At 46.6% G+C, this 26,910-nt stretch overlaps 1 protein-coding gene across 6 annotated transcripts in view; it reads right to left on the reverse strand.

The window, feature by feature from the left end:
• The window catches only part of FAM131B (family with sequence similarity 131 member B), a 140,853-nt gene that overhangs the window by 27,118 nt on the left and 86,825 nt on the right, over positions 1-26,910 (reverse strand). For 2 of the 6 annotated variants that reach the window (XM_084624022.1, XM_084624020.1), the window contains exons 3-7: positions 18,331-18,366; positions 9,434-9,527; positions 8,309-8,506; positions 7,858-8,001; positions 5,867-7,363 (exon numbers count right to left, since the gene is read on the reverse strand). In XM_084624022.1, coding sequence (XP_084480148.1) covers positions 6,819-7,363; positions 7,858-8,001; positions 8,309-8,506; positions 9,434-9,527; positions 18,331-18,366 — 1,017 coding nt within the window. In that variant the 3' untranslated portion in view covers positions 5,867-6,818. Of the gene's footprint in view, positions 1-3,610; positions 5,668-5,866; positions 7,364-7,857; positions 8,002-8,308; positions 8,507-9,433; positions 9,528-10,257; positions 11,061-18,330; positions 18,367-26,910 lie in introns of those variants that run through there. The other 4 variants (XR_014710950.1, XR_014710949.1, XM_084624023.1 and 1 more) reach the window with 4 other exon arrangements.

A 26,910-nucleotide genomic window follows, 5' to 3' on the forward strand; every position in this document is an offset into this window, starting at 1 on the left:
GTACAGACCTGTTCATATCCATACAAGGGAAGGACAAAATGTCCAAAAAAGGTCTAACTGGTACACATCACACACACCTGTACATGTACTGTCTGTGCTAGGAAGAGCCAGATATATAACAAAAACCCAGATGGTCTCTATGCTCCAATGCAGATCCTGCCATATCTGTGCTGGTAACACAGTGACCATGTGGTCTGTATCACTTCCCAACAAACCTAGAGAGCTGTCTGTGCTGGCAGGGGCCTGTGATCTCCAGCAAGGGGCCAGACATTCTGCATAGTGAGAAACACTGTGCTGGGGAGAGAGGCAGAAAGATACTGATCTGGCACAGATGTCTGTCACTCTCCTACAGATCCAGCCCTATCCATCTCACCTGGGGAGCGACTGTGATATGAAAGAGGGCCCCAGCTGGCTCCATTCATAACAGACACTGCCTCTGCTGTGCTATCTAATGGGTGCACACCAAATCCATATTCTGCATATCGCTCTGTTTATCCTTCCCTTCCCTGAGTTAAGGCACAGCACATCCCTGTCAGACTCCCTCTTCTGTGCTCCAGCTAAACAGAGAATGTTAATTCCTCTCCACTTCTCTCCAGACAGCATTAAATATGCTGATTGCAGATCACTGGTGATTGCTGTATTTGGAAGGCTCTTTTGGTAACAGCAGTTTAAAATGACATTTCCCATTGTTTAGAAATGTCTGAAAATGAGGAAAATCCAAAGTGGGGTGAGATGGAGAAATTTTCCCTCATACCAGCTAGTGTGAGATAGTCTGAGCTGGCAGGAAGAAACAGTTCTAGGCTGTGAGAGAGCAAGAACCTTCTCCTTACATGGGAAGGCTGAGGTGATACCTTTCCAGATTATGCAGCTAAGCTTAATGCCAGCCTGCGCTACTCTCCAGAGTACTGAAGGGTGTTTACTTTTTACTTATCTTTTCCTCTGTCAGGACAATTAATCTGACATTTAAGTCAAATGGGACTGACTCTGGTGATTCAGGGCCTCACCCTGTTCCCATGAAAGGCAAAGTCCCAGCTAACTTCAGTTGGAGCAGAATTGGGCTCTTACTTGGGACAGTTGCTGGCTGGTGCCCAGAGGAGGAGGAATATAGTATTCTGGCTGTTCAGGGGAGACAAGGAAAGAAGTAGGTAACTTCTTGAGTGTGGAGAAATCGCTCTCTTCCTCCTTGTCTTCCAGAGGGGAAAGCTAGATGGCCTATGCATAGGCTTGGAAGGATTAGATTTTTATTGGTAACGGTCAGTAAACGCTGATTTCACTGTACACACACACACAAAAACTAATGAAAAAATATTTCCATTGACAATAAATGAAATTTACAGCTAGGCAAGGTAAGAAAAATGCTGCTTGAGAACTTTGAGTTTGATCTAAAGATATTTACTTTGTATATTTTAACATGACATGTTGACAATTTGTGTTTTAACACTTATGAAGCTATATAACTTTTTGAATCTCAACATCTGTCATTAAATAATCATTGTCTGACCCACCCATAATTTCATGCAACTGTGAAAACTGAAATAGATAAAACTAGAAAAAATGCTTAAAAATAATATTGATATTATCCATCAAAATTATATATTAAAAATCTAATTCTGCCAAGCCTATTTATTCAGTACCAAGCTCTGTAACAGCACTTGAGCTACACCAGATTGGAAGAATCTCTTTCTTATTCTGTGATTAACCCCTCCCCCCAACACACACACCTTTTCAGATTTAGAAAATAGTTTCCTTTCCCCTGGCTGTCCTGCCGGCTCCACAGACAATTTCCATTTGCTGGACACAGTAAGGATGGTCCAGGCTTTAGCCACACATGTGGCCAGTCTATAAATCTCAGGGCCATTCCAACTCTCAAGTCACCTTGGAACTGGCATGAAAACAGGCATGTTCCCTGGCTGCAGAAGCTGTCTCACCCCAGGAGCCCACCACAGTCCCCAGTCCTTCTCACAGACTTGCTCCTGCCCTACAATCACAGGACAGGACTTATCAGTGGTGCTTACCTTTCCCTGTCCCAGCGTAGTCAAAGAAAAGGGGTGGAATTGGCAAGGGTGACTAGCCACTGCCTGAGATCTGTCAGTTCACATGGAAACTGAAGAGCTGCCAGATGGGAATGACTGTCAGTCACTACAAAGTAGGAACAGATTGGAACCAGTCACCTAGGAGTGGTAAGATCTGTGGCCTTTCCTTAACTCCCTGAGCCATTTCCCCAGACCGAAGGATGTATCAGAACTGATGCCCTACAGATGAATGGCCCCTTCCCCTTGTCTCATTCACCCAGCCAGTTCCCCCAGCCTGGAGCCAAATTGAAAATTGTGCTTTAGAGATGAAAGACCCTATATCTCACTTCATGATTCCCCTGAGCCAGGCACTGGAACTGGTGCCCTGGAGGTAAAGACTCCAAACCTGCAAACAACTTGTAGGTTTAACAACAGTAATGTGAACTGGACAGATGGTGACAGTAGAGGGCACAGGAGTGAGAAAGAGGTCTGTCTGTCTGAGAGCTGATTCAACTACTAGAGTCACCCATATTTAAAGAAACACTTCTCTGTTCAGCAAAGAACAGAAGTCATGGCTCCTGCTAAAAACTTAATGGCTTTACGGCGGAAAGCAAACAAAGGCAGGGAGCCCTCTAGCTACACAGCTTCAAGCAATTTTAGAAATATTTCATGAGTGCAGCTCTGTTCACAAGTGACGACTCCAGATCAAACTTACTTGACAAATAAAAAGATATTTGTTTCTGTCAGCCCTGCAAACTCAGCCTGGGCTCTGAGAGTCAAGTTGGACTCTTTCCAGATCATCCCCTAGAATAAAGGATCTGCAATTCAAATTGTGCCCCCAATGACACCTGTGGCAACCCCATGGCCTTCAGGAGGTTTGCACAGGTGTGACTAATTAGAACATAGTAAACAATTCTGCAGATGCTGCACAAGAAGGAATAGGTTCCATTACCCTCTTTCTGAGCTAGGCTGGCTCTGCAGAGATAATTTGAATAAAAAGCAAGTCAAAATCTAGGGCCAAGATTTTCAAAAGGGACTAGTAACTTTGCATTCCTCTGTTTTTGGATACTTTCAGTAGACCTGATTTTCAGAAAGTGCCGAAAATCAGGGAGCCTTAAGGCATCTGAAATTGGGCCCCCAAAAACTGATGAATCCAGAACCATGTGTCACTTCTGAAAACCTTAGCAACGTGAGAAGATCTGATTCTGGATACAGGCAGGGTGCAGGCCTGTTGCATAAGGAAAGCCCATTTTTATACAGTCACTTTTTAAGGTAGAATAACATTTTGCAGGAGACTCAAAGTGACCTATCAGTTTGTTATTAATATTGTCCATTTGGGCCTCACTTAGGCAATAGTTGGAGGCCATGGGAATGCTGTGTCCAGTCAGGTTCCTGGCAACGAGAAAGGCATATGTGTTCTTGGATGGTGGGGACACCAGCGGAAAGTGCTGTTGTTTTTTAAAAAGGTAAGATCTTTATTTGCAAAAAAGCAAGATCTTTATGAAAAATCTTATAGAATTTAATAACGTGAAAATAATACGTTTCTGTAGAAATTACTTTAAACACCTGTAGGATTTAATAGACAATGAGATCCCATCTATAAGCTTTTTGAAACTGTGCTATAGAATTCTGTAGCAGAAGTATAATTCTCCAGAGGTCAGAAAACTCTGTGGGAAGGTTTTCATTTGCTATTACATTCTGTGGGATTTTCATAAGGTACATTTCTTTTCTTTTTCTTTTTTAGTCTTTGTTTTCCATGTAATGTGTGTCCCTCTGTCACTTCTCTCCTATGGAGAAAATGCACCGCATACATTTGTCACACATCTTACCAAATGCACAACTTGTCTGCATTAAAAAAAATAGACCTAACCAAGATGACCCCCTTGTCCTGGTCCTGTGAATGACAAGGTGGGAGCAGGATACATTTGAAGATACACTGAAATATAATTACTGTAAACATCGGTTGGTCCTGGCTAGGACCTTGGAGGCAGAATGGTTGGGAAAAAATAAGAAGCAGGCTTATCAAACCTTCCCCCCGAAAGAAACACCCCAAAGAAACACACCTTCAGTTTTCCTGCCCATGCACTTTCCCAGTTTCTCTGTTCTTGCTAGTGAGATTTCCCCAATCCATGTAGCAGCCAAACCAAAGCAGTTCAGATAAACTCAGGATAATGAGTCCTCCCGGGATTTTGGGAGGTGCTTTAGCCAACCTTCTCAACCTTGGGAGGTTGGTACCAGAACGTGTAAACATATTTAAGTAGATATTGAAACCTCATCACCCATGAAAGGAGCAACCTCCCCTGGGAAAGACAGGGAAGCTCCAAAGAAATGGGGACAAAGAGGTGGTAACAAATGCTTTTGTCTCATATCCACCCCCAAGCGTCAGCCTCACATAATCCTCCCAAACACTCCTCCCAGTGGCGTTTCCATTAGAGGTGCAGTGGAGCGGGAAGACAGATCCTCTTGAAATGGAGCTTTGCCAGAGAGACTCAGAAGTTCTCTGTGGAGTTCCCTATAATCCCAATTGCTGGTAGGAAAGGTGTGTGAGCGGAAATACCATCTCCAAGGCTCCATAATTCACCCTCCTCTTGACTCCTGGACATGATCCACTTCTGTTTTCCTGTGGCTGTCTCAGCTCCTAGCCTCCTGGATAATATTCCTGCCACATTCTCCTCTCCTGATACATTCTCCTTCCCTGCTACATGGGTTGGGTTCCAAACCTGGATCAGGAGAGGAACATGCCTCACTCTCCCATCCTGCAAGCAGCAATATCAATTCTACCATCAGGGAGGAGAAGACAGAGAGGAGACAAACATCTGTATTGCAGTTGAAAAGAGTGGCTCTGGCTTGGAGCAAGTGGGGAAGAGATGCCTCCGGGGTAGTGCAGAAAGAGGGCAATCTCCAGCTTGGTTCATTTATCCAGTCCCCCACCCTTAACTCACCCTTTGGTGGGACTTCTTTGTTGGAGGGATGCAATTGCTCACACACTGCCCACATTTCAGTGAACACCCAACACTTCTACCATCCCCTGGTGGTCATGTTCTGCTATCTGAACATCTGAACAATGATTGCCCCCACACAATTTTTGTCTCCTGTTTATTCCCTAGCAAGAGCAGAGGGGAAACAATTGGTTAATACCTATTTAAAGTCCCTTCTCCTGTAGTATGTCTGCAGCAACAAGAAGGGGAATCACATGGAATCAAAACCCCATCAGTCCATGAATCATAAACTTTGTTAACAAAAATATAGAACCCGTACAAATGGGGAAAATCCCCCAAAATCCAGCCTTCCCCACCCCTGAAAGAGAGATGGGAGGAATGAGAAAAAAGAAAACAGTGCCAAGGAATATTTACATTGTCAAGAAAAAACAGAAAATGTAAAGCAGGAAAGAGAAATGAACAGGAGGGAGGAGAAAAGTTTCCCTCCCACCCCCTTTCCTTCATCCACATTTGGCACCACAGAAGGATCGGGGATACTGAGAATGGTATGGCAGTTATGGTCAGTGGTGGCCAGCCCATAGGCCATTCCCTTTGTTAACCACTGTGTTTAGAACCAGTACTCGGCAATATAAACCTGTAGAAAAAGAAACAGCAACAAAAATCCAATATAAACTGGAAAATGGTGATACTGTTTGTTCCTGCTGTTCCTGGCCTCCCTGCAGAGGAAAAGAGGGAAGGATTCAGGCAGCAGTACAGAGGTGGACAAACTCCCAAATCCTCCTGGAAAGTCAGCTTTATGTTACAATGTTTATATAGTAGAAAATGGCAGGTGACCCCCTCCCCGTGCATGTAGTGTCCAACACCACCTGGAAATATCCCCATGCCCACTCTCCCCCCACCCCCCGCCCCCTGGCCTGTTCTCCTGCAGCTCCCAGGCAGACAGACATGTCAGCGGGAGCAAAAGAAAAATGTTTCAAAGAGACCGAAGCACAGCTGTTGCTGTATGGATTGAGGTCTGTATCCACAGAGCCTCACCATCCGTACCAGAGCACAGCCCGTGTCCACAGAGCCACACCATCCGTACCAGCACACATCCTGTATCCACAGAGCCTCACCATCCGTACCAGAGCACAGCCCGTGTCCACAGAGCCACACCATCCGTACTAGAGCACAACCCTTGTCCACAGAGGTATGCCATCCTTACCAGAGCACATCCCGAATCCACAGAGCCACACCTTCCATACCACAGTACAGTCTGTATCCACAGAGCCTTGGTTCTCATATCAAAGAACTGTACAGTATTTATCCATATAGCTCATCCATCCTATTAGTGCAGTGGCTATATCCATACAGCCTTACCCTGTATATCAGCCACAATCCCTGTATCAGTGCAACCTATATCCGCACAGTCTTGTGCCCTGTTCAAAACAGACTCTGTATTCACATATCCCATGGATCAAAGCAGATTGTAGCCCCAAAACAACATCCATTCTGCCAAGATAGATCCTATCCATACAGCCACATCCTTGTATCAAGCCACTGTTTGTATTTTGGGAGCCACATCCCAGCATCTGAGCAGTCTGAATCCAGAGCCAAACCCTTGTATCAAAAAGATTTAAAGTCCAGAGTTCCCTGAGCCCCCAGCATGCTGTCCAGAGCAGTGGGGCCAGGGGATCAGTCCATGATGGTGGGCAAGGAGGGCTCCGCCCCTGTCAAACACCTCCAGTCCTTTACTTCCCTTTTGTTAAAAATTAAATGTCTGAATGAAAGATGTGTCCGCCTGGGAACCTGGGGAGAGGTTTTCCTGTCATTTCATTCCCCCCTCCCCTCCCATTTGGTAATGGTGAAAGATTCCTCACTGGCAGCATCAATTGTTTGCTTCCCCCTCCTCCTCATCAAAGGATTGCACCCCAGATGAGGTGACATCTGAGACCTTGCGGCTGAGTGCGGCATGTTCCAGCTCCTCCCGAGGTGACAGTGACTCCAGGTCCCGGCATACAGCATCGTCCTCCTCTGGAGATGTCTTCTTGTTTAGCAGCGGGGCCTTCTCCAGTAGTGGGTTCCCTTCCTCCTCTGTGTGCACTCCCATGTATGTGCTGGATTCAGCCCCACCACCACCCCCTGCAGCAGTCTGAGGGGGCCACATGTCAACGAGCCCTGGGTTCTGGAGCAAGGCCTGTGGTTGCTGCTGCTGCATCTGATGCTGCTGGATGAGGCTACTCTGAATCAATGTGCTCTCCTGCAGGTTGGACTGGGTCTCCTCAAAGTTCTGGCCTAGGTAGGAGCCAGTAGCCGGGGAAGCAATGAGGGATTGGTCACTGGTCTCCCAAGCATCAGAGGAGCCCAGGCAATACATGCCCTGAGAAACATAGGAGTGGGGCCAGCTGTCATACTGTGTCTGGGCCATGTGATCTGCAGAAAGAGAAGGGGGAGAGTGAAAGGGGAAAAGAAAGAGTGCAAAGGGAGGAATTGGAGAGAGAGAATGAGAAAGAGAGTGAGACAGAGCAACAGAAACAGGGAGAGACAGAGGGGGGAGATCAGAGAGAGGTGTCGGGGAGGTCAGGAAAAGAGAGGGAGGGCAAGATGGGAGCCATTGGAAATGGCAGACAGACAGATCTGCAGAACCTGGGTATACAGGTGATTGATTCCAGCAGATGCTGGCCTCCCCTGCTGTGCCCAGAGGCCTAGGAGAATGGGGTCTGGAGTTTGTCTGCTGGGCCCTGACTCTACGGGGAGCTCCACGAGTGGGGAATATTCCTCTCTCTGCCGGATCTCAGCTCAAGAGAAAGGGTAACAGTGACTCCCTCAGAGGATAAAGAAACTAGTAGGGATGGAAAGGAGCCTGGCAGCAAGGATGGGGGAGGGCAGGGACGTCCCAGGACCAGCAGGAAGGGGGTAGGGCTCACCCTGGTTCTCCATCAGCTCCTGGTAGTTCTCACTGTAGTTGCCTGCTGGGTTCTCCTGGTTGGAGTTGACACTCACATCCTCACCATCCATGGAGGACCAGGCCATGAGAGTGGCCTCAGAGATGGCGAACTGCTCCATCACCCCTACACCAGAGAGAGACAGGGAGAGGCAGTGGAGACATGAGGAGCTCCCCATGTACCCCCACCTCACTGACACCCCTGAAACACTGATCCTTCCTATTCCTGTCTCAATGATATCCCCTGCTCTGACCTGCCCCCCCTCATGCATATCCCCCAGCGAGTCCCTCCTGCCCCCATCTGAGCTGCACCTCCCCAGCCGATCTGTGTGCATTCCCCAGCAATTTTTCTTCTCTGGATCTCTCAGGCTCCCCTTTCTCTCTCTCTGCTCTCAGACACCCCAGATCCCTGGTGTGGGGGAAGTCAGCACTACCTGCAAGGAATCGGGCCTCCTTCTCACCGTCGCTCAGGTCTGAGTAGGCATCAGCATCCTTGCGCACCGCCTCATGTGTGTGCTGTTGTTGCTGGCTGTTACCTTTGCCCCAGCCTTGCCACTCAATCATGTGAGCTACACGACCCTGTCCCATAGCCGTTGGCTTTGTGACGTGATCCTTCATGCTGCGGGATATCCCTAAGGGGCCAGACATCAGAAAACAAGGAGGGGCTATTACACAGCTCCACGGCTGTTTGTCACTCTATTCACCCTTCCCTGGAAAGGGGCTCCCCCCATCGTCCCCTGGACTCCTTCCCTTAGATGGTGCCCCCTCCCTCCCTTGCTGTGGGGCTCAAAAGGCCTATTAAGCAACTCCAGGAGTTGTAATTGCTCTGTATACCCCTCCCTGATATGGTTTGCCATCATTTCATGGATAGGGTCCCATTGGGGGTGCAGTAAGGAAAGGAGGAGAAACCCAGAAGTGAAAGACCCTGGAGAAAGAATTATTTTTTTTTTTTTGCCCAGCACAGAGTTCAGTGTTAGGGGAACAGTGGGTACAAGGGGAAAATCCCAGAACTGGATGAACTAGGAGACTGAAAAAGGGTCTCCTCCCAGGGCAGTCTTGAGGGAAAGTAGTTGAAGAGGTCTGAGCATGGGGGCACAGTGAGAAGAGCCTGAGGGGTATGAGACAAACTTGAAGTTTTAAGAGGCAACAACTGGGATAGGCTTGAGGCTAAGCAGTTGTGGATTAGAGAGGTCTTTAGTTGGGCAGAGCAGTGAGGAGAGGACAAGGATTAAGGGGCAGCAATAAGAATAACAGTGAGGAGAGGCCTCAGATTAGGGGGCAGCAGTTAGGAGATCAGCAAGTAGAAGAGGCCTCTGGTTACGGGGCAATGGTAAGGAGAAGTCTCAGGTTGAACAGAGAGTGGGAAGACACCAGGGAAACCCTGCTGCTGCCCCACAAACCCAGGTGTCTCCCCACTCTCTGTTCAACCTGAACAAATGGGGAGAGGCCCAAGGTCAAAGGGAGAGGAGCAGTGGCAAATAAACCCAAAACAATGGGGAGAGGCCCCAGGTCAAAGGGAGAGGAGCAGTGGCAAATAAACCCAGGTTTGAGGTTCTCACCAGAGAAAGACGACTTAGCCAGAGCCCCGATTCCATAAGCATTGGAGTTCCGCTTCAGCTTGGGGAGAATGGAGGTTGTGTCTTCCATGGAAAGCTGAAAAGAGAGAGAGCATGAAGGTGTGAAAGAGAGGGAAAGATGAAGGAAAAAGAAAACAAGAGAAGGAGAAGAAGGGGATGGAAATGAGAGATCAGTTGAAGAGTTCGGGAAGGATGGGAAGCAGAAGAAAATGACAAGAGAAGGAATACAAAGAGAAAGGGAAAAGGGGATGCAATATAATCTGCGACAAAGAATCTGCATGACTCCCTTTGCAGGGCTGCATGAGGTAAGAGCAGGGTTGAGGGGGAGGCCCCTCTCTGTGGGGATGTTGCCCTTCCTCCATCTCTCTTTTGATGACTGTGGTGAGTTTTTCTTTATGGTGACTGCTGGTTTGGGGTGCAAGGAGTAGGGGTTGAGGGTGAGGAGGTGTGATGTTATTGACATGAACTGTGACTGTATAGACCATTGTTGTAACCAAGGTCCTATAGTGGCACCAAATCTTGTACAAAGGAGGTCACATAAGGTGTCCATTAAAAGGTTATGATTTGCTGGTTATGATTTTGCTATCTGTATGAATGTATCATTTTTGTATTTCAAGTTATAAATATTGGATCTATACTGTCTGTATTTCAAACTTGTGCTATGATTCTGGGTGACACCCCAGACAATTTGGTGTCAGCACTGCCTAACTTGCTTGATGGCCCATTAAGGACCATCAGCTATACAACTGACCCATTGAGAGAAAGCAGATACACCTTGTAACTCAGCAAGGCATGCAGGGACATACCTATGGACAGAACTCTAAGGTTTTTCCATGCCATGGGCGGGGTGGCTTGTGGTTGGAACAAAGAAAGCACAAGTCACATGGCAAAAGGACTATAAAAGGCATCATCATCATCTCCATTTTGTCTTCAATCCTGCTTCTGACCTCTGGAAGAACTGTGCTTGAAACTGAAGCTCTGAACAAAGGACTGAATGACCCATCCCAGATGTGGATGTACTCCAGAGACTTGATTTGAGCCTGCAGTTTATTCCATCACTGCTACAAGCCTGAACCAAGAACTTTGCCATTATTGTATGTAATTGATTCCATTTAACTAATTTTAGCTCTCATCTATATTTCTTTCTTCTTATGGATAAACCTTTAGATTTTAGATTCTAAAGGATTGGCAACAGCATGATTTGTGGGTAAGATCTGACTTGTATATTGACCTGGGTTTGGGGCTTAGTCCTTTGGGATCGGGAGAATCTTTTTTCTTTTACTGGGGCATTGGTTTTCATAACCATTTGTCCCCATAACGAATGGCATTGGTGGTGATACTGGGAAACTGGAATGTCGAAGAGAATTGCTTATATGACTTATGGTTAGCCAGTGGGGTGATACCGAAGTCCTCTCTGTTTGGCTGGTTTGGTGTGCCTTAGATATGGAGAACCACCAGCCTGGGGCTGTGACTGCCCTGCTCTAAGCAATTTGTCCTGAATTGATACTCTCAGTTGTGTCCCGCCAGAGGCCGCGTCGTTACAGGAGGTGACAGCACAACAGGGCAGGAGGCAAGAAGAAGTAATAACAGGGGAAGAATATGCTTTTGGCCATTGTTTTCTCTCACATTTTAAATAATCTGTAATGAAAAAAACAAAATGAAGAAGCATGTGATGATTCGCTCTTTATTCTGTCCATTCACAGCTACAAAAAAAATACACAAACAAACAATAATAATGGCCTCATCCTTGTAACTCCCAGCCATTCCCCTCTCTATACTCAGCCTCAACTCTAGAGAGAGGGGGACACTAAACCACCACAGGAGAGAGGGGTTAATTGGTGTTTGTTTCTCCTAGGAGTGCATTCATCCCCTTCTTCCTTGAGAATGACAGGGTTTTGAACTCCACATGCTCCTCCACAAGGGCTAGTTTCTCCAGCTAAATCCATCAGGTTCCCTCATCTATTCCAGCCAAAATCATCAGACTTTGGGGTTGCTTATAAAATTGGGCACCTATGGGCTGATTTTCACAGGGGCTGAGCAACCACTGCTCCCACTCCCAACAATTACAGGTGAAGATATAGGTGAACAGCCCTTCTGAAAATCATAAGAGCATAAGAATGATACTGGGTCAGATTACTGGTCCATCTAGCACAGTATCCTGGCTCTGACAGTGGCTGATGCCATATGTTTCAGAGGGAATTAACAGAACAGGACAATCATCAAGTGATCCATCTGTCATCCACTTCCAGCATTTGACAGTCAGAGGCTTAGAGTTATAGTTTTTGCCTTCACAACATCCCCTGGCAATGAGTTCCACAGGTTGACTGTGCGTTGTGTGAAGAAGTACTTCATTTTTGTTTGTCTTAAGCCTGATGCCTATTAATTTCATTGGGTGATCCCTTGTTCTTGTGTTATGTGAAGGGGTAAATAATACTTCCTTATACACTTTCTCCACAGCATTCGTGATTTTATCATCTCTTCTCCAAGTTGAAAAGTTCCAGTTTTTTTAATCCCTTCTCATATGGAATCTGTTCCGTATCCCTGATATTTTTTGTTGCCCTTTTGTTTTCATTTCTAATACATCTAATAATCAGGCCCAGAGTGTTTCAAGCTGGGCAACCAAAAATGAAGGCACTCAAAATTAATGGCACTGTTTTGCTGGAAGGTGTTAATAGCTGCTATCAAGCAATTGTTTGATCTAGGGGCAATCACAGAACTTGCTAAGGCTGATGAGTGTGCCAGCTACCCTTCATTCAGGTTAAATGGAAGAAGCAATTAAGTGCCTTTATGGAATAAGATTTCTGGAGACAGTGGAAGCCACCGTCCAGGGCACTAAGCCACATGCAAGGCCAATCAGAAGCTAAGCAATATGGCCAAGGGATTTCCCTGGAGATTGATCTGGGCCACTGATTAGTTGGAGTTCTGTATGTGTCTGCATGTGTCAGAGGGAGAAAGCAACAAGAAAGCCAGAGAGCAGTTCTGAGTATGGCCATGAAAGGAAGCAGAGGGACAGAGCTCCTTGGGACAAAGGATTGGCTGAAAAGGCAGGCTTTGGAACTGTGAGCAAGGAAACTGCCTGTTGCTGTTTGTTTCTATTACAATCAGGGAAACAGGACTTTGTACATTCTTTGTAAATAAACAGGTTTGCACCAAAGAAATACCTGACTGTATCATCAATTTCTCCTTCTCACAGAAATAATCCAGCAAGGCCCCAAATATTGGATAACCGCTCAAGAAAGTGGTCAACAGGAATTTTTGAAACAATGGTCCTTGGAGTGTAAATAATTGTATACACAGGGAACGCATGCAGGTATTGTTTAGTGCAAGGATTTTATCAACAGGAATTTGGGATGGTTCCATTACTCACTAGTGACAAAGCCACAAATCATCCAAGTGCCAAAAAAACTTTTTCTTCCACCATACCACCATGGATTCTGTACATGCCACAGATTTTACAGGAATACTATGTTAGGAACATTTTAAAGAATTTTTACAAAATTTTATTGGAACTTTAATTAGTATATTTCTATACTTGTATCCAGTCGCCCGGGTTACCTACTGTACAGGGCTCAGATGAAGCCATGGAAACCCCAAATAACATCTTTATTAAATAGCATTTTGATATATGAACAAATAATGATTTTAAGATCTGATAATTCAGGCACTACCAGTCCTACTTGTTCACTGGAAGCTGGGAATTCCCTTTCAAGTGATATGAAGTTCCTATTTCTAGCTTAGCAGTGACATGAGATTTGAAATGTAAATCTGTCAGTGGCATGGGATTGAGTCTCATCTATCCTGGATCTCAGGCAGGTGCAGTTATGGGGATAAATTTATACTTGTAGGAAGGAAACAGCTCTGTGCCTGGCTGATTTTGGAAAATGGTGATTGAGTAAGTACAGAGTGCTGGAAGGAGTCCCAAGGGAGTGGGCACAATGAGGGCTGAAAGATAGGGAAGCACAAAAAAATGCGAGCCATCTGATACATGTATTTATCCCCTGGAGACCAGCTCCACGTACTATACATGGTGAGACACACAGAGTTATTGTTGGTACAGTTCTTCTGGGGCTTGTGGTAGAGATGAGTCTTCATTAAGGACCTGAATGTGCAGAGGAGGTGGCCTGAAGAACAGGGATAAGGTCAAGGAAAGCATTTCACACATAGGGATGGAGTGGAAAAGGGCAAAAATGGAAGTGGACAAAGGAGGGGAATATGATTTCAAGGCTGATTGTCACTGGTGGAATAGAGGGCAATGTGATAAGACTCAAGGCCTTTGACCATTATCTTTGAAAACTCATGGCGATCGGGGGAGGTCCTGGATGACTGGAAAAAGGCTAATGTAGTGCCCATCTTTAAAAAAGGGAAGAAGGAGGATCCGGGGAACTACAGGCCAGTCAGCCTCACCTCAGTCCCTGGAAAAATCATGGAGCAGGTCCTCAAGGAATCAATTCTGAAGCACTTAGAGGAGAGGAAAGTGATCAGGAACAGTCAGCATGGATCCACCAAGGGCAAGTCATGCCTGACTAATCTAATTGCCTTCTATGACGAGATAACTTGGCTCTGTGGATGAGGGGAAAGCAGTGGATGTGTTATTCCTTGACTTTAGCAAAGCTTTTGACATGGTCTCCCACAGTATTCTTGCCAGTAAGTTAAAGAAGTATGGGCTGGATGAATGGACTATAAGGTGGATAGAAAGCTGGCTAGATCGTCGGGCTCAACGGGTAGTGATCAATGGCTCCATGTCTAGTTGGCAGCTGGTATCAAGAGGAATGCCCCAAGGGTCGGTCCTGGGTCCGGTTTTGTTCAATATTTTCATTAATGATCTGGAGGATGGCATGGATTGCACCCTCATCGAGTTTTCAGATGACATTAAACTGGGAGGAGAGGTAGATATGCTGGAGGGTAGGGATAGGATACAGAGGTACCTAGACAAATTGGAGGATTGGGCCAAAAGAAATCTGATGAGGTTCAACAAGGACAAGTGCAGAGTCCTGCACTTAGGATGGAAGAATCCCATGCACTGCTACAGACGAGGGACTGAGTGGCTAGGCAGCAGTTCTGCAGAAAAGGACCTAGGGGTTACAGTGGACAAGAAGCTGGGTATGAGTCAGCAGTGTGCCCTTGTTGCCAAGAAGGCCAATGGCTTTTTGGGATGTATAAGTAGGGGCATTGCCAGCAGATCGAGGGACGTGATCGTTCCCCTCTATTTGACATTGGTGAGGCCTCTTCTGGAGTACTATGTCCAGTTTTGGGCCCCACACTACAAGAAGGATGTGAAAAAATTGGAAAACGTCCAGCGGAGGGCAACAAAAATGATTAGGGAACTGGAACACATGACTTATGAGGTTAGGCTGAGGGAACTGGGCTTGTTTAGTCTGCGGAAGAGAAGAATGAGGGGGGATTTGATAGCTGCTTTCTACTACCTGAAAGGGGGTTCCAAAGAGGATGGATCTAGACTGTTCTCAGTGGTGGCAGATGACAGAACGAGGAGTAATGGTCTCAAGTTGCAGTGGGGGAGGTTTAGGTTGGATATTAGGAAAAACGTTTTCACTAGGAGGGTGGTGAAACACTGGAATGCTTTACCTAGGGAGGTGGTGGATTTATTACAGCTGACCCACAAGAAAACATGTACTCTCTTTTTCATAAAAAAACCCCAAACCCAACTGTGGACAATCATATGAACAGACTTGTGAAGAGTAGAGAATAAAATTATGTGATGGATCTGCAAAGCAGGAAACGACAACTCCCATCAGCTCTCTCCACATTGTACATTCCCTTTCCCCTGGCTAGTGGCCATGTATGGGAAAAGGCCCTGAACCAGGAAGTGTCTGGGATCAGTTGACGAGGAGTAGAGGTTGTGGGAAGGGGAGCAGAAGCAGTGGCCACATGGCGGCAGCGGGGAGCTGGAGAGAAGCTAGAGGCAGGAACAGTTGCAGAGCTGTTTGTGGATTGGGCTGTGATTGCCTGGCATCACAGCTGGGTGCAGGGCTGTGCAGAGTTTATGGGGGAGCAGCAGCGGCTGGACAGGGAGCCAGTACAGAGGGGCCCCAGTGAGACACTAACTGAGCCTGTCCTGGAACCATGCAAACTCCTATTTGCATGAATAGAGACTGGGCTGGAGAGGACATCCTAGGCACTAGGCCTGAAGAGTCCTGACTCTCTATTGGACTGCCCCGTGGACCAAAACAGGAACCACTGTTGCTCCCTTTGAACTGTAACTGTTTAATCCTCTGTACCTAGGGTATCTGTAATCTTTCCCCTTCCTGCCAGCCCTAGGAAAATATCTTTTCCTTTAGCCATGTGTCTGAGCGGTTAGTGGGACCCATCAGGGTTAAGCCTACAAGGCCTAGTTGCTGAAGCACTTATAGTGCTTGCCTTGGAGTCGCAGTATACCTGGCACTAGGGTTGCCAGGTGTCCAGTTTTTGACTGGAACGCCCCGTCGAAAAGGGACTTTGGCAGCTCCGGTCACCACCACTGACCGGGCCATTAAAAGTCTGGTCGGTGGTGCAACAGGCTCCAGGGCTGTCCTTAGGCAATAGCAGCATATGTAGCTGCATAGGGCATCCGAAAATTTGGGGCATCCCTAGGTCTTAGTGTCCACCCTTCTGCCTCTTCCTATCCCTGTTCTGACCCTTTCTGCAGGTTCACACCACAGCTGGCTGCTGCAGCCTGGTGAGTCTAGTACTTAAAAGCGAAAAAGCCTTCCAGCCTGCCAGACCTATTAGCACAACACTGAAACTGTTAAAGAGTCACTCAAGTGGTAATGAAGCCATTTAACAGGCATTTGCCAATATACTGTCAGTTTCTGAGTTTACTACAAAAACAGCTGTGCATTACTGTTTAAAATTTGCTTTAAAATATTTCATTAGTGTGTTGCTGAAGATTATAAAATCACATCTCTAAAAAATCCTTGCATAGATTTTTAGGTGCACAATCTGAGTATTCATCTTTAGCCTTAAATGCTCGGATCTTCAGACATATAGTTTTTTAAATAAATCCTTCAAAAGACCACCCTTATCTAAAATACATGTGTGAGCCCGGGCTGCCGTCGGTCATAGGGGCACCAGTTTAATAATACTGCATAGGACACCATAAATCCTAAGGATGGCCCTGGCAGGCTCCCTGCCTGCTCTGGCTCTGTGCGGCTCCGGGAAGCGGCCGGCATGAACCTGTGGCCCCTAGGTGCAGGGGCAATCAGGGAAGCTCTATGCACTGTCCCTGCCCTGAGCGCCACCTCCGCATCTCCCATTGGCCAGGAACTGCAACCAAAGGGATCTGCGGGGGTGGTGCCTGCTGGCATGGAGGTACCTGGCTGCCCCTGCACCAAGGAGCTGGGTTGGACATGCTGGCTGCTTATGGGAGCAGCGCGGAGCCAGGGCAGGCATCCCTGCCTTAGCCCCCCTGCGCCACTGCCCGGCTGGAGCCCACACACTGAACCCTCTGCCCCAGGTCAGAACCCCCTCCCACACCCTAACCCCCTCCCAGAGCCCACACCCCAAACTCCCTCCCCCTCCCTCAGGTTGGAACCCTGTCCCGTACCCTGACTCCCTCCCAGAGCCTGCATCCCAACCCCAGCCCTGAGCCCCCTCCCAGAGCCCACACCCCACGCCTCCTCCCACACCCCAAACCCCTACCCCAGCCCTGAGCCCACTTCCGCACTCAGAACCCCTCGGCTCCAGCCCAGAATCCCCTCCTGCACCCCAAGCCCATCATCTGCACCCTCAACTGGAGCCATCACCCCCTCCAGTACCCCAACCCTCTGCCCCAGCCCAGTGAAAGTGAGTGGTGGTGGGGGAAAGCGAGCAACAGAGGGAGGGGGGAATGGAGTGAGTGGGGGTGGGGACTTGGAGAAGGGGCGGAGCCTTGGGGAAAGGGCAGGGTAGGGGACAGGGCAAGAGTGTTTAGTTTTGTGCCATTAGAAAGTTGGCAACCCTACTGCACTGCTTGCACCTTTACGGTGTGGGTTACTCCATTTCTGAGCAGTCCCAATAATCACATGACATGAGCTCATATCTCATGAGCTGCCAGTGCTAGAAATACTTTTGGGGGAACCAGTACAAATGGCTTCAGCACCAGGAAACTTTCCTCTGCACTGATATTGCACTAGCGAGCAGAGAAAACAAACACAAATATGGTCATTGCAGGTTAAATATGACCTGCAAAAGGGGGAGAAGTGGGAGCAATGGCTTGTATCTTTTCTCTTTTCCTTACGGTGTATGGAAAAAGCTTTGCTTTTAATCTATGCCTTTGCCTGTTGTTTTTTCCCCTCCCTGTTGACAACAGTGGTCAGTGCTGGATACTCCAGAGAGAAGCATAAAACCCGAAACCTCATTGTATAATGCTGTCCTGTAAGGATACATTTCTTCCTAACCTCTGAAGGTGATATTATGCCCTGATCAAGAGTATTAATAGCCAGATATGCTACAGATATACCTCAATAATCCAGCCATACCCAGAAACCCCAGGAAAGCACCCGAAATAATCTAGCAGCCTCAGAGATCACACATAGGCACCCAAAGATGGCTAGAGATAGCTCAAGATCCAATGGCACCTACAGAGCCCACAGTTATCTCCACTAGCAAAACACCAGAGGACCTGGAGACAACCCAAATCCACCAACACACAGATACTCCCCAAAATATTACTGCAAGGTCTATCAACAGCCAGACACCCCATAAAGATGCCCAGAATTTCAGTGGCACTCCAGGTCCCCAGAGATATCTCCATAATTGTGTTCACTATTCATAGTGACAGAGTTAGACATATTCTGTTAATCCTGGGGTGCCATTCAGTGAAAACTTGAACATCCTCATCAGCTGTGCAAATGCTCCTTTGCTGCCTCTCATTAAAGGAGGAGGGCTTCAGGGTTTATACTCACATTAATACCATCCCAGGAGAAATCTGTCCGGGTTTGCTATGGAAGAAAGAGAACATGTTAATGTAACACATGGGTGTAGTGTGTGCGACCATGTATTTCTCTAGTGGCTGGTCCTAATGATTATAACAGCCTGCTACTTACTCACAGATAAAGGAGTTACTCCTTTAGCTCAAGTGGTATGGGCTTGTGCTTTTGGTTCTGAAGGTCCCCGTTTCATTCCCTCCTGATCACTGTGGTGTCTGTATGTATGCGGCCATGGTTTATGACATAAGGGAGTGGGAATATACAAAGAAACACAGAGGGAAAAAGAGAGACAGACAATATATAACCCTCTGATAGGAATCCCCTGCATTCACACTGCCTTCCTTCTCTGAACATTGTGCACTGGCAATGTCAGATATTTTCAAAGAGGATGAATTTGTCAGGTCCTTATTTCAGGGCAGTAACAAGTGCATAACCCTTTGTGGGAGCTGCACGGCCCTTGGACTCACTCAAAGAGGAACTAGAAAACTAGAATATTTCAGACGAAAATGGTTCTATAACAGGGTACAAAACCATTCACTCCTGAAGTGGTTAAATGCATCCACAGAAAACCAATCTTCCTTCTGCAAACCAGTTCCAAGTGTCCCCTTCTGCCACTATAGTGCTAGTTCATTGAGGATCTCCTTGAGTTACTTATCTCCTGTTCATGGCACAACTCCCTAAAACAGGAGCTTCTGGGAGTTACACTCCACAGTTGAAGAAATGCTGAATCAAGATGCAATTCTTATATATCGTTATTTTGTAATGTGTAAAATTGTATGTGCTTTGTAAATTAACATGGCATGGCTACTGAATAAAAAGATCCGTGATCTTTTTTGTTTAATGTGAAAGGTCTTGTGATTGCATGCACTGGACATTACAAAACAGAAAACTCATATGTGTTAAATTACAGAAGCTGCATCATTCAAAACATGAAATGAATCAGCACAGGAGATACTGCCCAATAATTTAAGAGCAGAGATTTAACTGTGAATACCCCCTAAAAAACGTAACGAGAGACTAAAATGCTCTTTGTGTGGAAGAAAAATCTAATAGGCCTAAACTAATAGGCCTAAAACTTTGGTCAAGCTAACTGTGTGTTTAAAGCATAAGAAGAGGGTGAGGAAAATTCTATTAAGACGCAGATAGCAACAGCTCAGCTTAAAAATGTAACCACAACCGCTAGAAGTTAGAAAAGACCGTTAACCACAAAGGAAGCACCTGTCAATAACAGGTAAAACTTGTTTTACTATATTCCAAATAAGGCAAAGCTACCATTGAAGCTTGCACTATATGCTAAATAAGGAAAATGCTGTTGAAGGAAATGTGCTTAACAGATTGTGGTTTTCAGCTATATAAGCTCCTGTATTTTCTGTTCATGTCAGAGCAGCTCCGGCTGACTCTCTCTGTATGCACATACTTAAATAAAGCGGGTCTCAGGCTTGGTTCTGATCCAAGCACAATGTGTGGTTAATTTTTCCACTACAATCTTGGTGCTAGAGTAACAGCCGTGTTAGTCTGTATTCGCAAAAAGAAAAGGAGGACTTGTGGCACCTTAGAGACTAACCAATTTATTAGAGCATAAGCTTTCGTGAGCTACAGCTCACTTCCTCAGATGCATATCGTGGAAACTGCAGCAGGCTTTATATATACACAGAGAATATGAAACAATACCTATTCCCACCCCACTGTCCTGCTGGTAATAGCTTATCTAAAGTGATTTCCAGCACAAATCCAGGTTTTCTCACCCTCCACCCCCCACACAAATTCACTCTCCTGCTGGTGATAGCCCATCCAAAGTGACAACTCTTTACACAATGTGCATGACAATCAAGCTGGGCTATTTCCTGCACAAATCCAGGTTCTCACATCCCCCCCACCCCCATACACACACAAACTCACTCTCCTGCTGGTAATAGCTCATCCAAACTGACCACTCTTCAAGTTAAAATCCAAGTTAAACCAGAACATCTGGGGGGGGGGGGGGGTAGGAAAAAACAAGAGGAAACAGGCTACCTTGCATAATGACTTAGCCACTCCAAGTCTCTATTTAAGCCTAAATTAATAGTATCCAATTTGCAAATGAATTCCAATTCAGCAGTTTCTCGCTGGAGTCTGGATTTGAAGTTTTTTTGTTTTAAGATAGCGACCTTCATGTCTGTGATCGCGTGACCAGAGAGATTGAAGTGTTCTCTAGCAAAGTGTGTGTTGTAAATGAACACTTCAATCTCTCTGGTCACGTGATCACAGACATGAAGGTCGCTATCTTAAAACAAAAAAACTTCAAATCCAGACTCCAGCGAGAAACTGCTGAATTGGAATTCATTTGCAAATTGGATACTATTAATTTAGGCTTAAATAGAGACTTGGAGTGGCTAAGTCATTATGCAAGGTAGCCTGTTTCCTCTTGTTTTTTCCTACCCCCCCCCCCCCAGATGTTCTGGTTTAACTTGGATTTTAACTTGAAGAGTGGTCAGTTTGGATGAGCTATTACCAGCAGGAGAGTGAGTTTGTGTGTGTATGGGGGTGGGGGGGATGTGAGAACCTGGATTTGTGCAGGAAATAGCCCAGCTTGATTGTCATGCACATTGTGTAAAGAGTTGTCACTTTGGATGGGCTATCACCAGCAGGAGAGTGAATTTGTGTGGGGGGTGGAGGGTGAGAAAACCTGGATTTGTGCTGGATATCACTTTAGATAAGCTATTACCAGCAGGACAGTGGGGTGGGAATAGGTATTGTTTCATATTCTCTGTGTATATATAAAGCCTGCTGCAGTTTCCACGATATGCATCTGAGGAAGTGAGCTGTAGCTCACGAAAGCTTATGCTCTAATAAATTGGTTAGTCTCTAAGGTGCCACAAGTCCTCCTTTTCTTTTTGCGAATCTTGGTGCTGTGACTCGGATAGACAGCAACCCCCGAGAGCCGGAGGACCGTGAGCTGTTCCCCACCAGACCCCGGGCCCATCAGAAAGGTAAGAGACCTTTTGAAATCTCTATATTGGGTTTCTGGTGGAGGACTGCCTGTAGGCTCTGGGCTTGGGTGAGTTGTATGCTCTATCCTGACATTTTGCTGCCAGACACGCCTGACGCCCTTGTGGTAGGTTAGAGTCCAATCCAGCTTTGGTTTCCCCAGGAAAAGCCACTGGTTGTGGCTGGGCAGGTCGTGGATAGATCTGGGTCCATGTGCCAGTGTGAAAGTGAAGGTTGGTAGACCGGTGTGAATGTGAGTCACAGGAAGACTCCCAGAGTGCCCTGCAAAGTCAGAGGTGTCTCTAAAGCAAGCCCTGTGACTCCATCTAGTGGGCATTGTGATAAATGCCCTGACCTCGGCAGTTTCTCTCTGCATGGCATGGCATGACCGGCGAGGGGCCTGTCTTGGTCTAGGAGTGTGTGATCCTATCCCTTCCGTCGTCGGACAGTCTGTTTCCGTACCCTCTTTCCTCCCCTGTCTCTAGCTCCTGCCCAGAAGGCGGCTTAACAAGCCACTGACTGGTCTGATCATCTCACCTGAAACAACAGAGTATGTGGTGCCAGCCAATGCTCTTTGCTGAAGGCAGGCTGTAAGACAGTCGTGGAGACCCTAAACAAAACCTTCCCTGTGTGAGTGTGATGAGTGAATTGAGGTAAGTACTGGGGGCCGTGAAATCCAAAAAGGATTCCCCTCTCACCAGGTGAAGTACTGGGGACCAGAGGATCCAAGAGGATTCCCCTCTCGCTAGGTACAGATGGGGGCCGGTGAGTCAAAAAGGATCACCATCCAGCCAAAAGGCACACCGGCATGTACGCAAATTATAGCCCTTTCACTTGCAAGTTTTTAGAGAAATGGAATTGGTATACCATGGATGATCCGAAATTACAGTTTCCCCTAGAGGGAAGTTTCGACCTTGACAAGATTGTGCACCTCCGAGGCGCACTTCTTGCCAATAATGTCGGACAAGGTTAGTTTGATGCATATTTCGATTGGTATGGGAAAACAGAAAAATGGCGCCGTGAATCTCAAATGAGGAATCTGAAGGACTCCCAGGAGAAACTTAAAACACAATTAAAAGAGGCAAAGGAGAAATTAACTCTTTCCCAAACCCCAGCTGGCCAGCAAATACCCCTTTACCCTTCAAGGCCTCTTCAGAAAAACCCCTCGGCCCCATTCACTGATCTTATAGATTTATACTTAGAATGTAGACAGCTGACTGCCCCTACATCACCTAGACAGGCAAGTGCAGGTCCATCCACTCAGGGCAGAAGAAATGGAGAGGGCAGTGGACCCCACACACCTCCACCAGACTACAGTCTGGAGGCTGACTCCACTATCCAGGGACCCCTGCTCCAAGCAGTAACACCAATGTCAGCATCTACTTCACCCCCTTCCCCTGAGTTGCCCTCATATCCCACAGGGAGACCAACCACTACCCTAGCAGACTCAGTCCAATACAAAGACAAACTGCCGGAAAGTTCATCTGGACCGCCGGCAAGTAATACTAGACAACAGAAGTTACAATCCCAGGGGCCTCTCTCCCCGTCATGTAACAGTGTTCCCCTTGCACCAACTCCTAGGCCCAAGTGTTGATAATTCGGGTCACGCAATCCTGGTGACTATACACACCCCTTGGTCTCCCACAGATCTGTATAATTTGATTGAAAAATTTCCTAAAATAAGGGAAGACCCCATCAAATTTCAAGAAGAATTAAAAACAGTCATAAGCTGTTACAACCCTAACTGGGCAGATTTAAATCAAATCCTAAGAGGAGTCCTGTCCAGGGAAACATTAAATCACCTCCTACAAGAGGCCCAGTGGCCCAGCGATGACCAAGGCCATAATAGGAACTTAAACACAGACAGGAACAACCTGCTAGATGCAGTTCTCAAAATCTGCCCAAAAAGGCAGATTGGACTAAAATTAGTGCTTGTAAACAAAATAAAGGAGAAAACCCTGCTGATTATATGCAGCGCATTAAGCAGGTTTTCAAGAGATATTCTGGCATAAATAATGTAGAGGAAGATGCTAAACAAGACATAGTGGCCGCTTTTGTCCAAGGACTCAATCCACGATTGGGAGCCCAATTAAAAATTGGTACCATAGATTGGGAAGGAAAAAACCCAGATGAAATTCTAGCAGTTGCCCAGCATTACTACCGTCAGTTAGAAAAGAAAAAGGATGACATTGAAACTAAATTAATGACCCTCCAGATCCAGAATATACTGAAACCCCACAGCAACCGCCCGTTAAGGGGAAGAGGAGGGAGACCCAACAGAGGTCCCCACTGTCCCCCTACTCAGGGGCAAACCAGTGATGCCTGTTACTGTTGCGGACAGGTGGGCCATTGGAAAAGTAATTGTCCCAATTGCTTTAACTGACCAATCGACCCTGCCCTTGCACTGCAATATTCTTCCACAGTTCCTTTGTGCCCTCAAAACCGTTAGGATAGCCAGGAGATGGGTAATTTCATTGCTCCGCTTGTCCCTTTAAACCAAACAGGACCATATGTAAACTGTATAATTAATGGCAGCCCTACCTCTTGCCTGCTAGATATCGGTGCCTTGTGGTCCACCCTCCGCACGGGCGACTTCCCTTCCCTTCCAGTAAGCTCCGAAATAGTAAATGCAGTAGGAGTGAGCAACACTCCTATTCCCCATCCCGTCTTCTCACCTCTGACTGTCTCTACCGGTCCTCTGTCTGAGCACCACGCTTTCCTCCTCAGCCCCTGCTCACCTGTTAACCTTTTGGGAAGAGACTTGCTGTGCAAATTAAATTGTACAATTTATTGTACCCCAGATGGTGTGTATTTGGATTGTTGGATCATATTAAAGAAGTTCTGTATTAAAATCACAAATGAGTTTGATTCCCCATAGTTTAAATTCCAGGGTATTACTAATTAAGAGGTCTCTTGGTTTTTGGTACTGTTTCTCTCCCTCTATGTGTGAAACTTGCAAGCTGCTAATTGCGTTAGTACATTCTAAAACAGAGTTTGTTCTCAAAGCAATTCACACACAGAGAGAGACTCAAAGCAATACTCTGTAACAACAGAAACAGCACCCAGAGACTCCCCGCCCTTTTGTTGTATTAACAATTGTGATTAAAATAGAGATAGAGGATGTTTGTGGATGGATGCTTGGTGTGGATAATAACTGAATGATCAGGTAGGTGCCAGCCTAAGAATCCAGTGTCCATCGGCTGAAGAAGGCGTCAAGTCGAAATAACCAGAGGATCCCCGGAGGGCAGACTGGAATCCACCCAACAGCCTCAAGAATGGGAGAACCAAAGAACAAGATAATATCTGGCAGCACTGAGCCGTCAGGAATGTGCCGTCTGCTGATTGATTCAGCAATAACATGATGAAGCAATTCCCATAGACTGGCATAGGAAGAAATTCCTATAAAAATGGACTCTAGAAAGTGAGAACTTTGGGGTCTGATTCTGCAAACCAACTTCCAGGAGCATCAGATGAGCATCTGACAAGGCCCTGCTCCCTCCTCATGTCCAGGCCACCTGGCCAGTGGCTTGGCATGAGCAACTCTAAGGCTGGTAACTATGATAACAACTGTGCAGAACCTGTGTGTGTGTGTTTGTATGAATGAATGTGTGAATAAATATGAGATTGAATGGAATGTTATAGCTATAACTAACTGCTTACTATGATTCTTTCTGTATTCACAATAAATGTGGTATTTTGCCTTTTCCTCTTTAATAAGATCCTGCTGGTTTTTATTTTATTGGTATAAGAGGATGTCCCTGACCCCCATCAAAATGAGGTCCTGGCAGTCCTGCATTTGGGTGCTCCAGAGGAGGAGACCGACCCCAGCCCTTCCTTGTTGCAACAGGAATTGCTGGCCAAGGTTCCTCCTTGTTTGTGGGCCGAGCATGCCAAACAGGTAGGGTGCATCAGGACTGCCCGACTGGTTCAAATTCGCCTAGATCCGACAAAACCCCTTCCTAGAGTTCAGCAATACCCTCTTTCAAGGGAGGCCAAAGAGGGAATCCGCCCAGTGATTACCTCCCTAATTTGGCAAGGAGTTATTATTCCTACAGTCAGTAAATGTAACACCCCCATTTTACCTGTAAGGAAACCTGGCAAGCAGACTTGGTGCTTTGTCCAGGATCTCCGGGCTGTCAATGCTGCTGTTCTCCCTACCTACCCAGTTGTCCAAAACCCTGCTATTATCCTCTCCTATATTCCTCCCTCTGCTGTTTATTTCACGGTTGTTGACCTCTGCTCGGCTTTCTTCTCTATCCCTGTCCACAGAGATAGTAAATATCTGTTTGCTTTCACCTACCAAGGGTGTCAGTACACTTGGACCAGGTTACCCCAGAGCTACACGGAATCGCCCACCTTGTTCTCGCAGATCCTCAAAAGGGATCTGGATGATATTGAATTCAAAATGGGGTCCACTCTAGTCCAGTACGTAGACAACCTGCTATTGGCATTGTCGTCTTTAGAGGCCTCTAAAACTGATTCCCTTACGCTATTGCAAGCTCTAGCGAGAAGGGTCATAAAGCCTCCAAGTCTAAACTGCAGCTCTGTCTGCCCAAAATCCACTATTTGGGACATGATATTTCAGCTGGAGAGAGATGCTTGTCCTCTGCGCAAATACAAGCCACCCTCCAGGTCCCTAAACCAACCACTAAGAAACAAATGTGCAGCTTCCTAGGTATGGCCGGGTATTGCCGACAGTGGATTCTTAGATATACAGCTATTGTTAGGCCCCTGCAAGAATTAACCCTTGACAAAGTCCCTGAACCCCTTCCGTGCACCCCAAAAGCTGAGGAAGCATTTACTAAGATTAAGGAGGCTCTTACCAGGTCCCCCGCCTTGGGCTTACCTGACTACCAGAAGCTTTTCACCCTCTACTGCCATAAGAAGGAGGGAATAGCCTTGGGGGTCCTTACTCAAACTCATGGTGACAAATGATGCCCCGTAGCATATTATAGCTCATCTTTGGACCCTGTAGCAGCTGGACTCCCTCCTTGTCTTCGGGCGGTAGCTGCAGCCACTTCCCTTGTGGAGGCTTCTGCTACTCTCGTTTTCGGTTCCCCCTTATGTGTTGCCGTCCCGCATGCTCTGACCACCCTACTTCTAAAAAGCAAAACCCAGCACCTCTCTAACTCCAGACTAAGTATGAAATGCTGCTTTTAAATGCCTCAAATGTAACTCTTACTCGCTGCCCTGTTCTTAACCCCACTTCCCTACTTCCCATGGCAGCTGAGGGAGAACCTCATGACTGTTTAGCCAAGACAGCAGAACTCTCCACCCCTAGAATTGATTTGAAGGATACCCCACTTCATAATCCTGATCTATTATTCTATGTAGACGGGTCCTGCCTCAGAAATTCTGCAGGCCTGCTCGTGGTTGGCTATGCTGTTTGTTCCTAACACAAGCCTGTTGAGGCCCACTCCCTTCCGGGAGCACACTCAGCCCAAGTCGCAGAGCTTGTCGCCCTTACCCATGCTTGTACTTTAGCCAAGGACAAGTCTGTTACCATCTACACCAGGGGTCAACAACCTTTGAGAAGTGGTGTCCCGAGTCTTCATTTATTCACTTTAATTTAAGGTTTTGTGTGCTGGT

Source organism: Lepidochelys olivacea (genome assembly GCF_965140295.1).
Source record: "Lepidochelys olivacea isolate rLepOli2 genome assembly, chromosome: 1".
NCBI classification, from domain to species: Eukaryota; Metazoa; Chordata; order Testudines; family Cheloniidae; genus Lepidochelys; species Lepidochelys olivacea.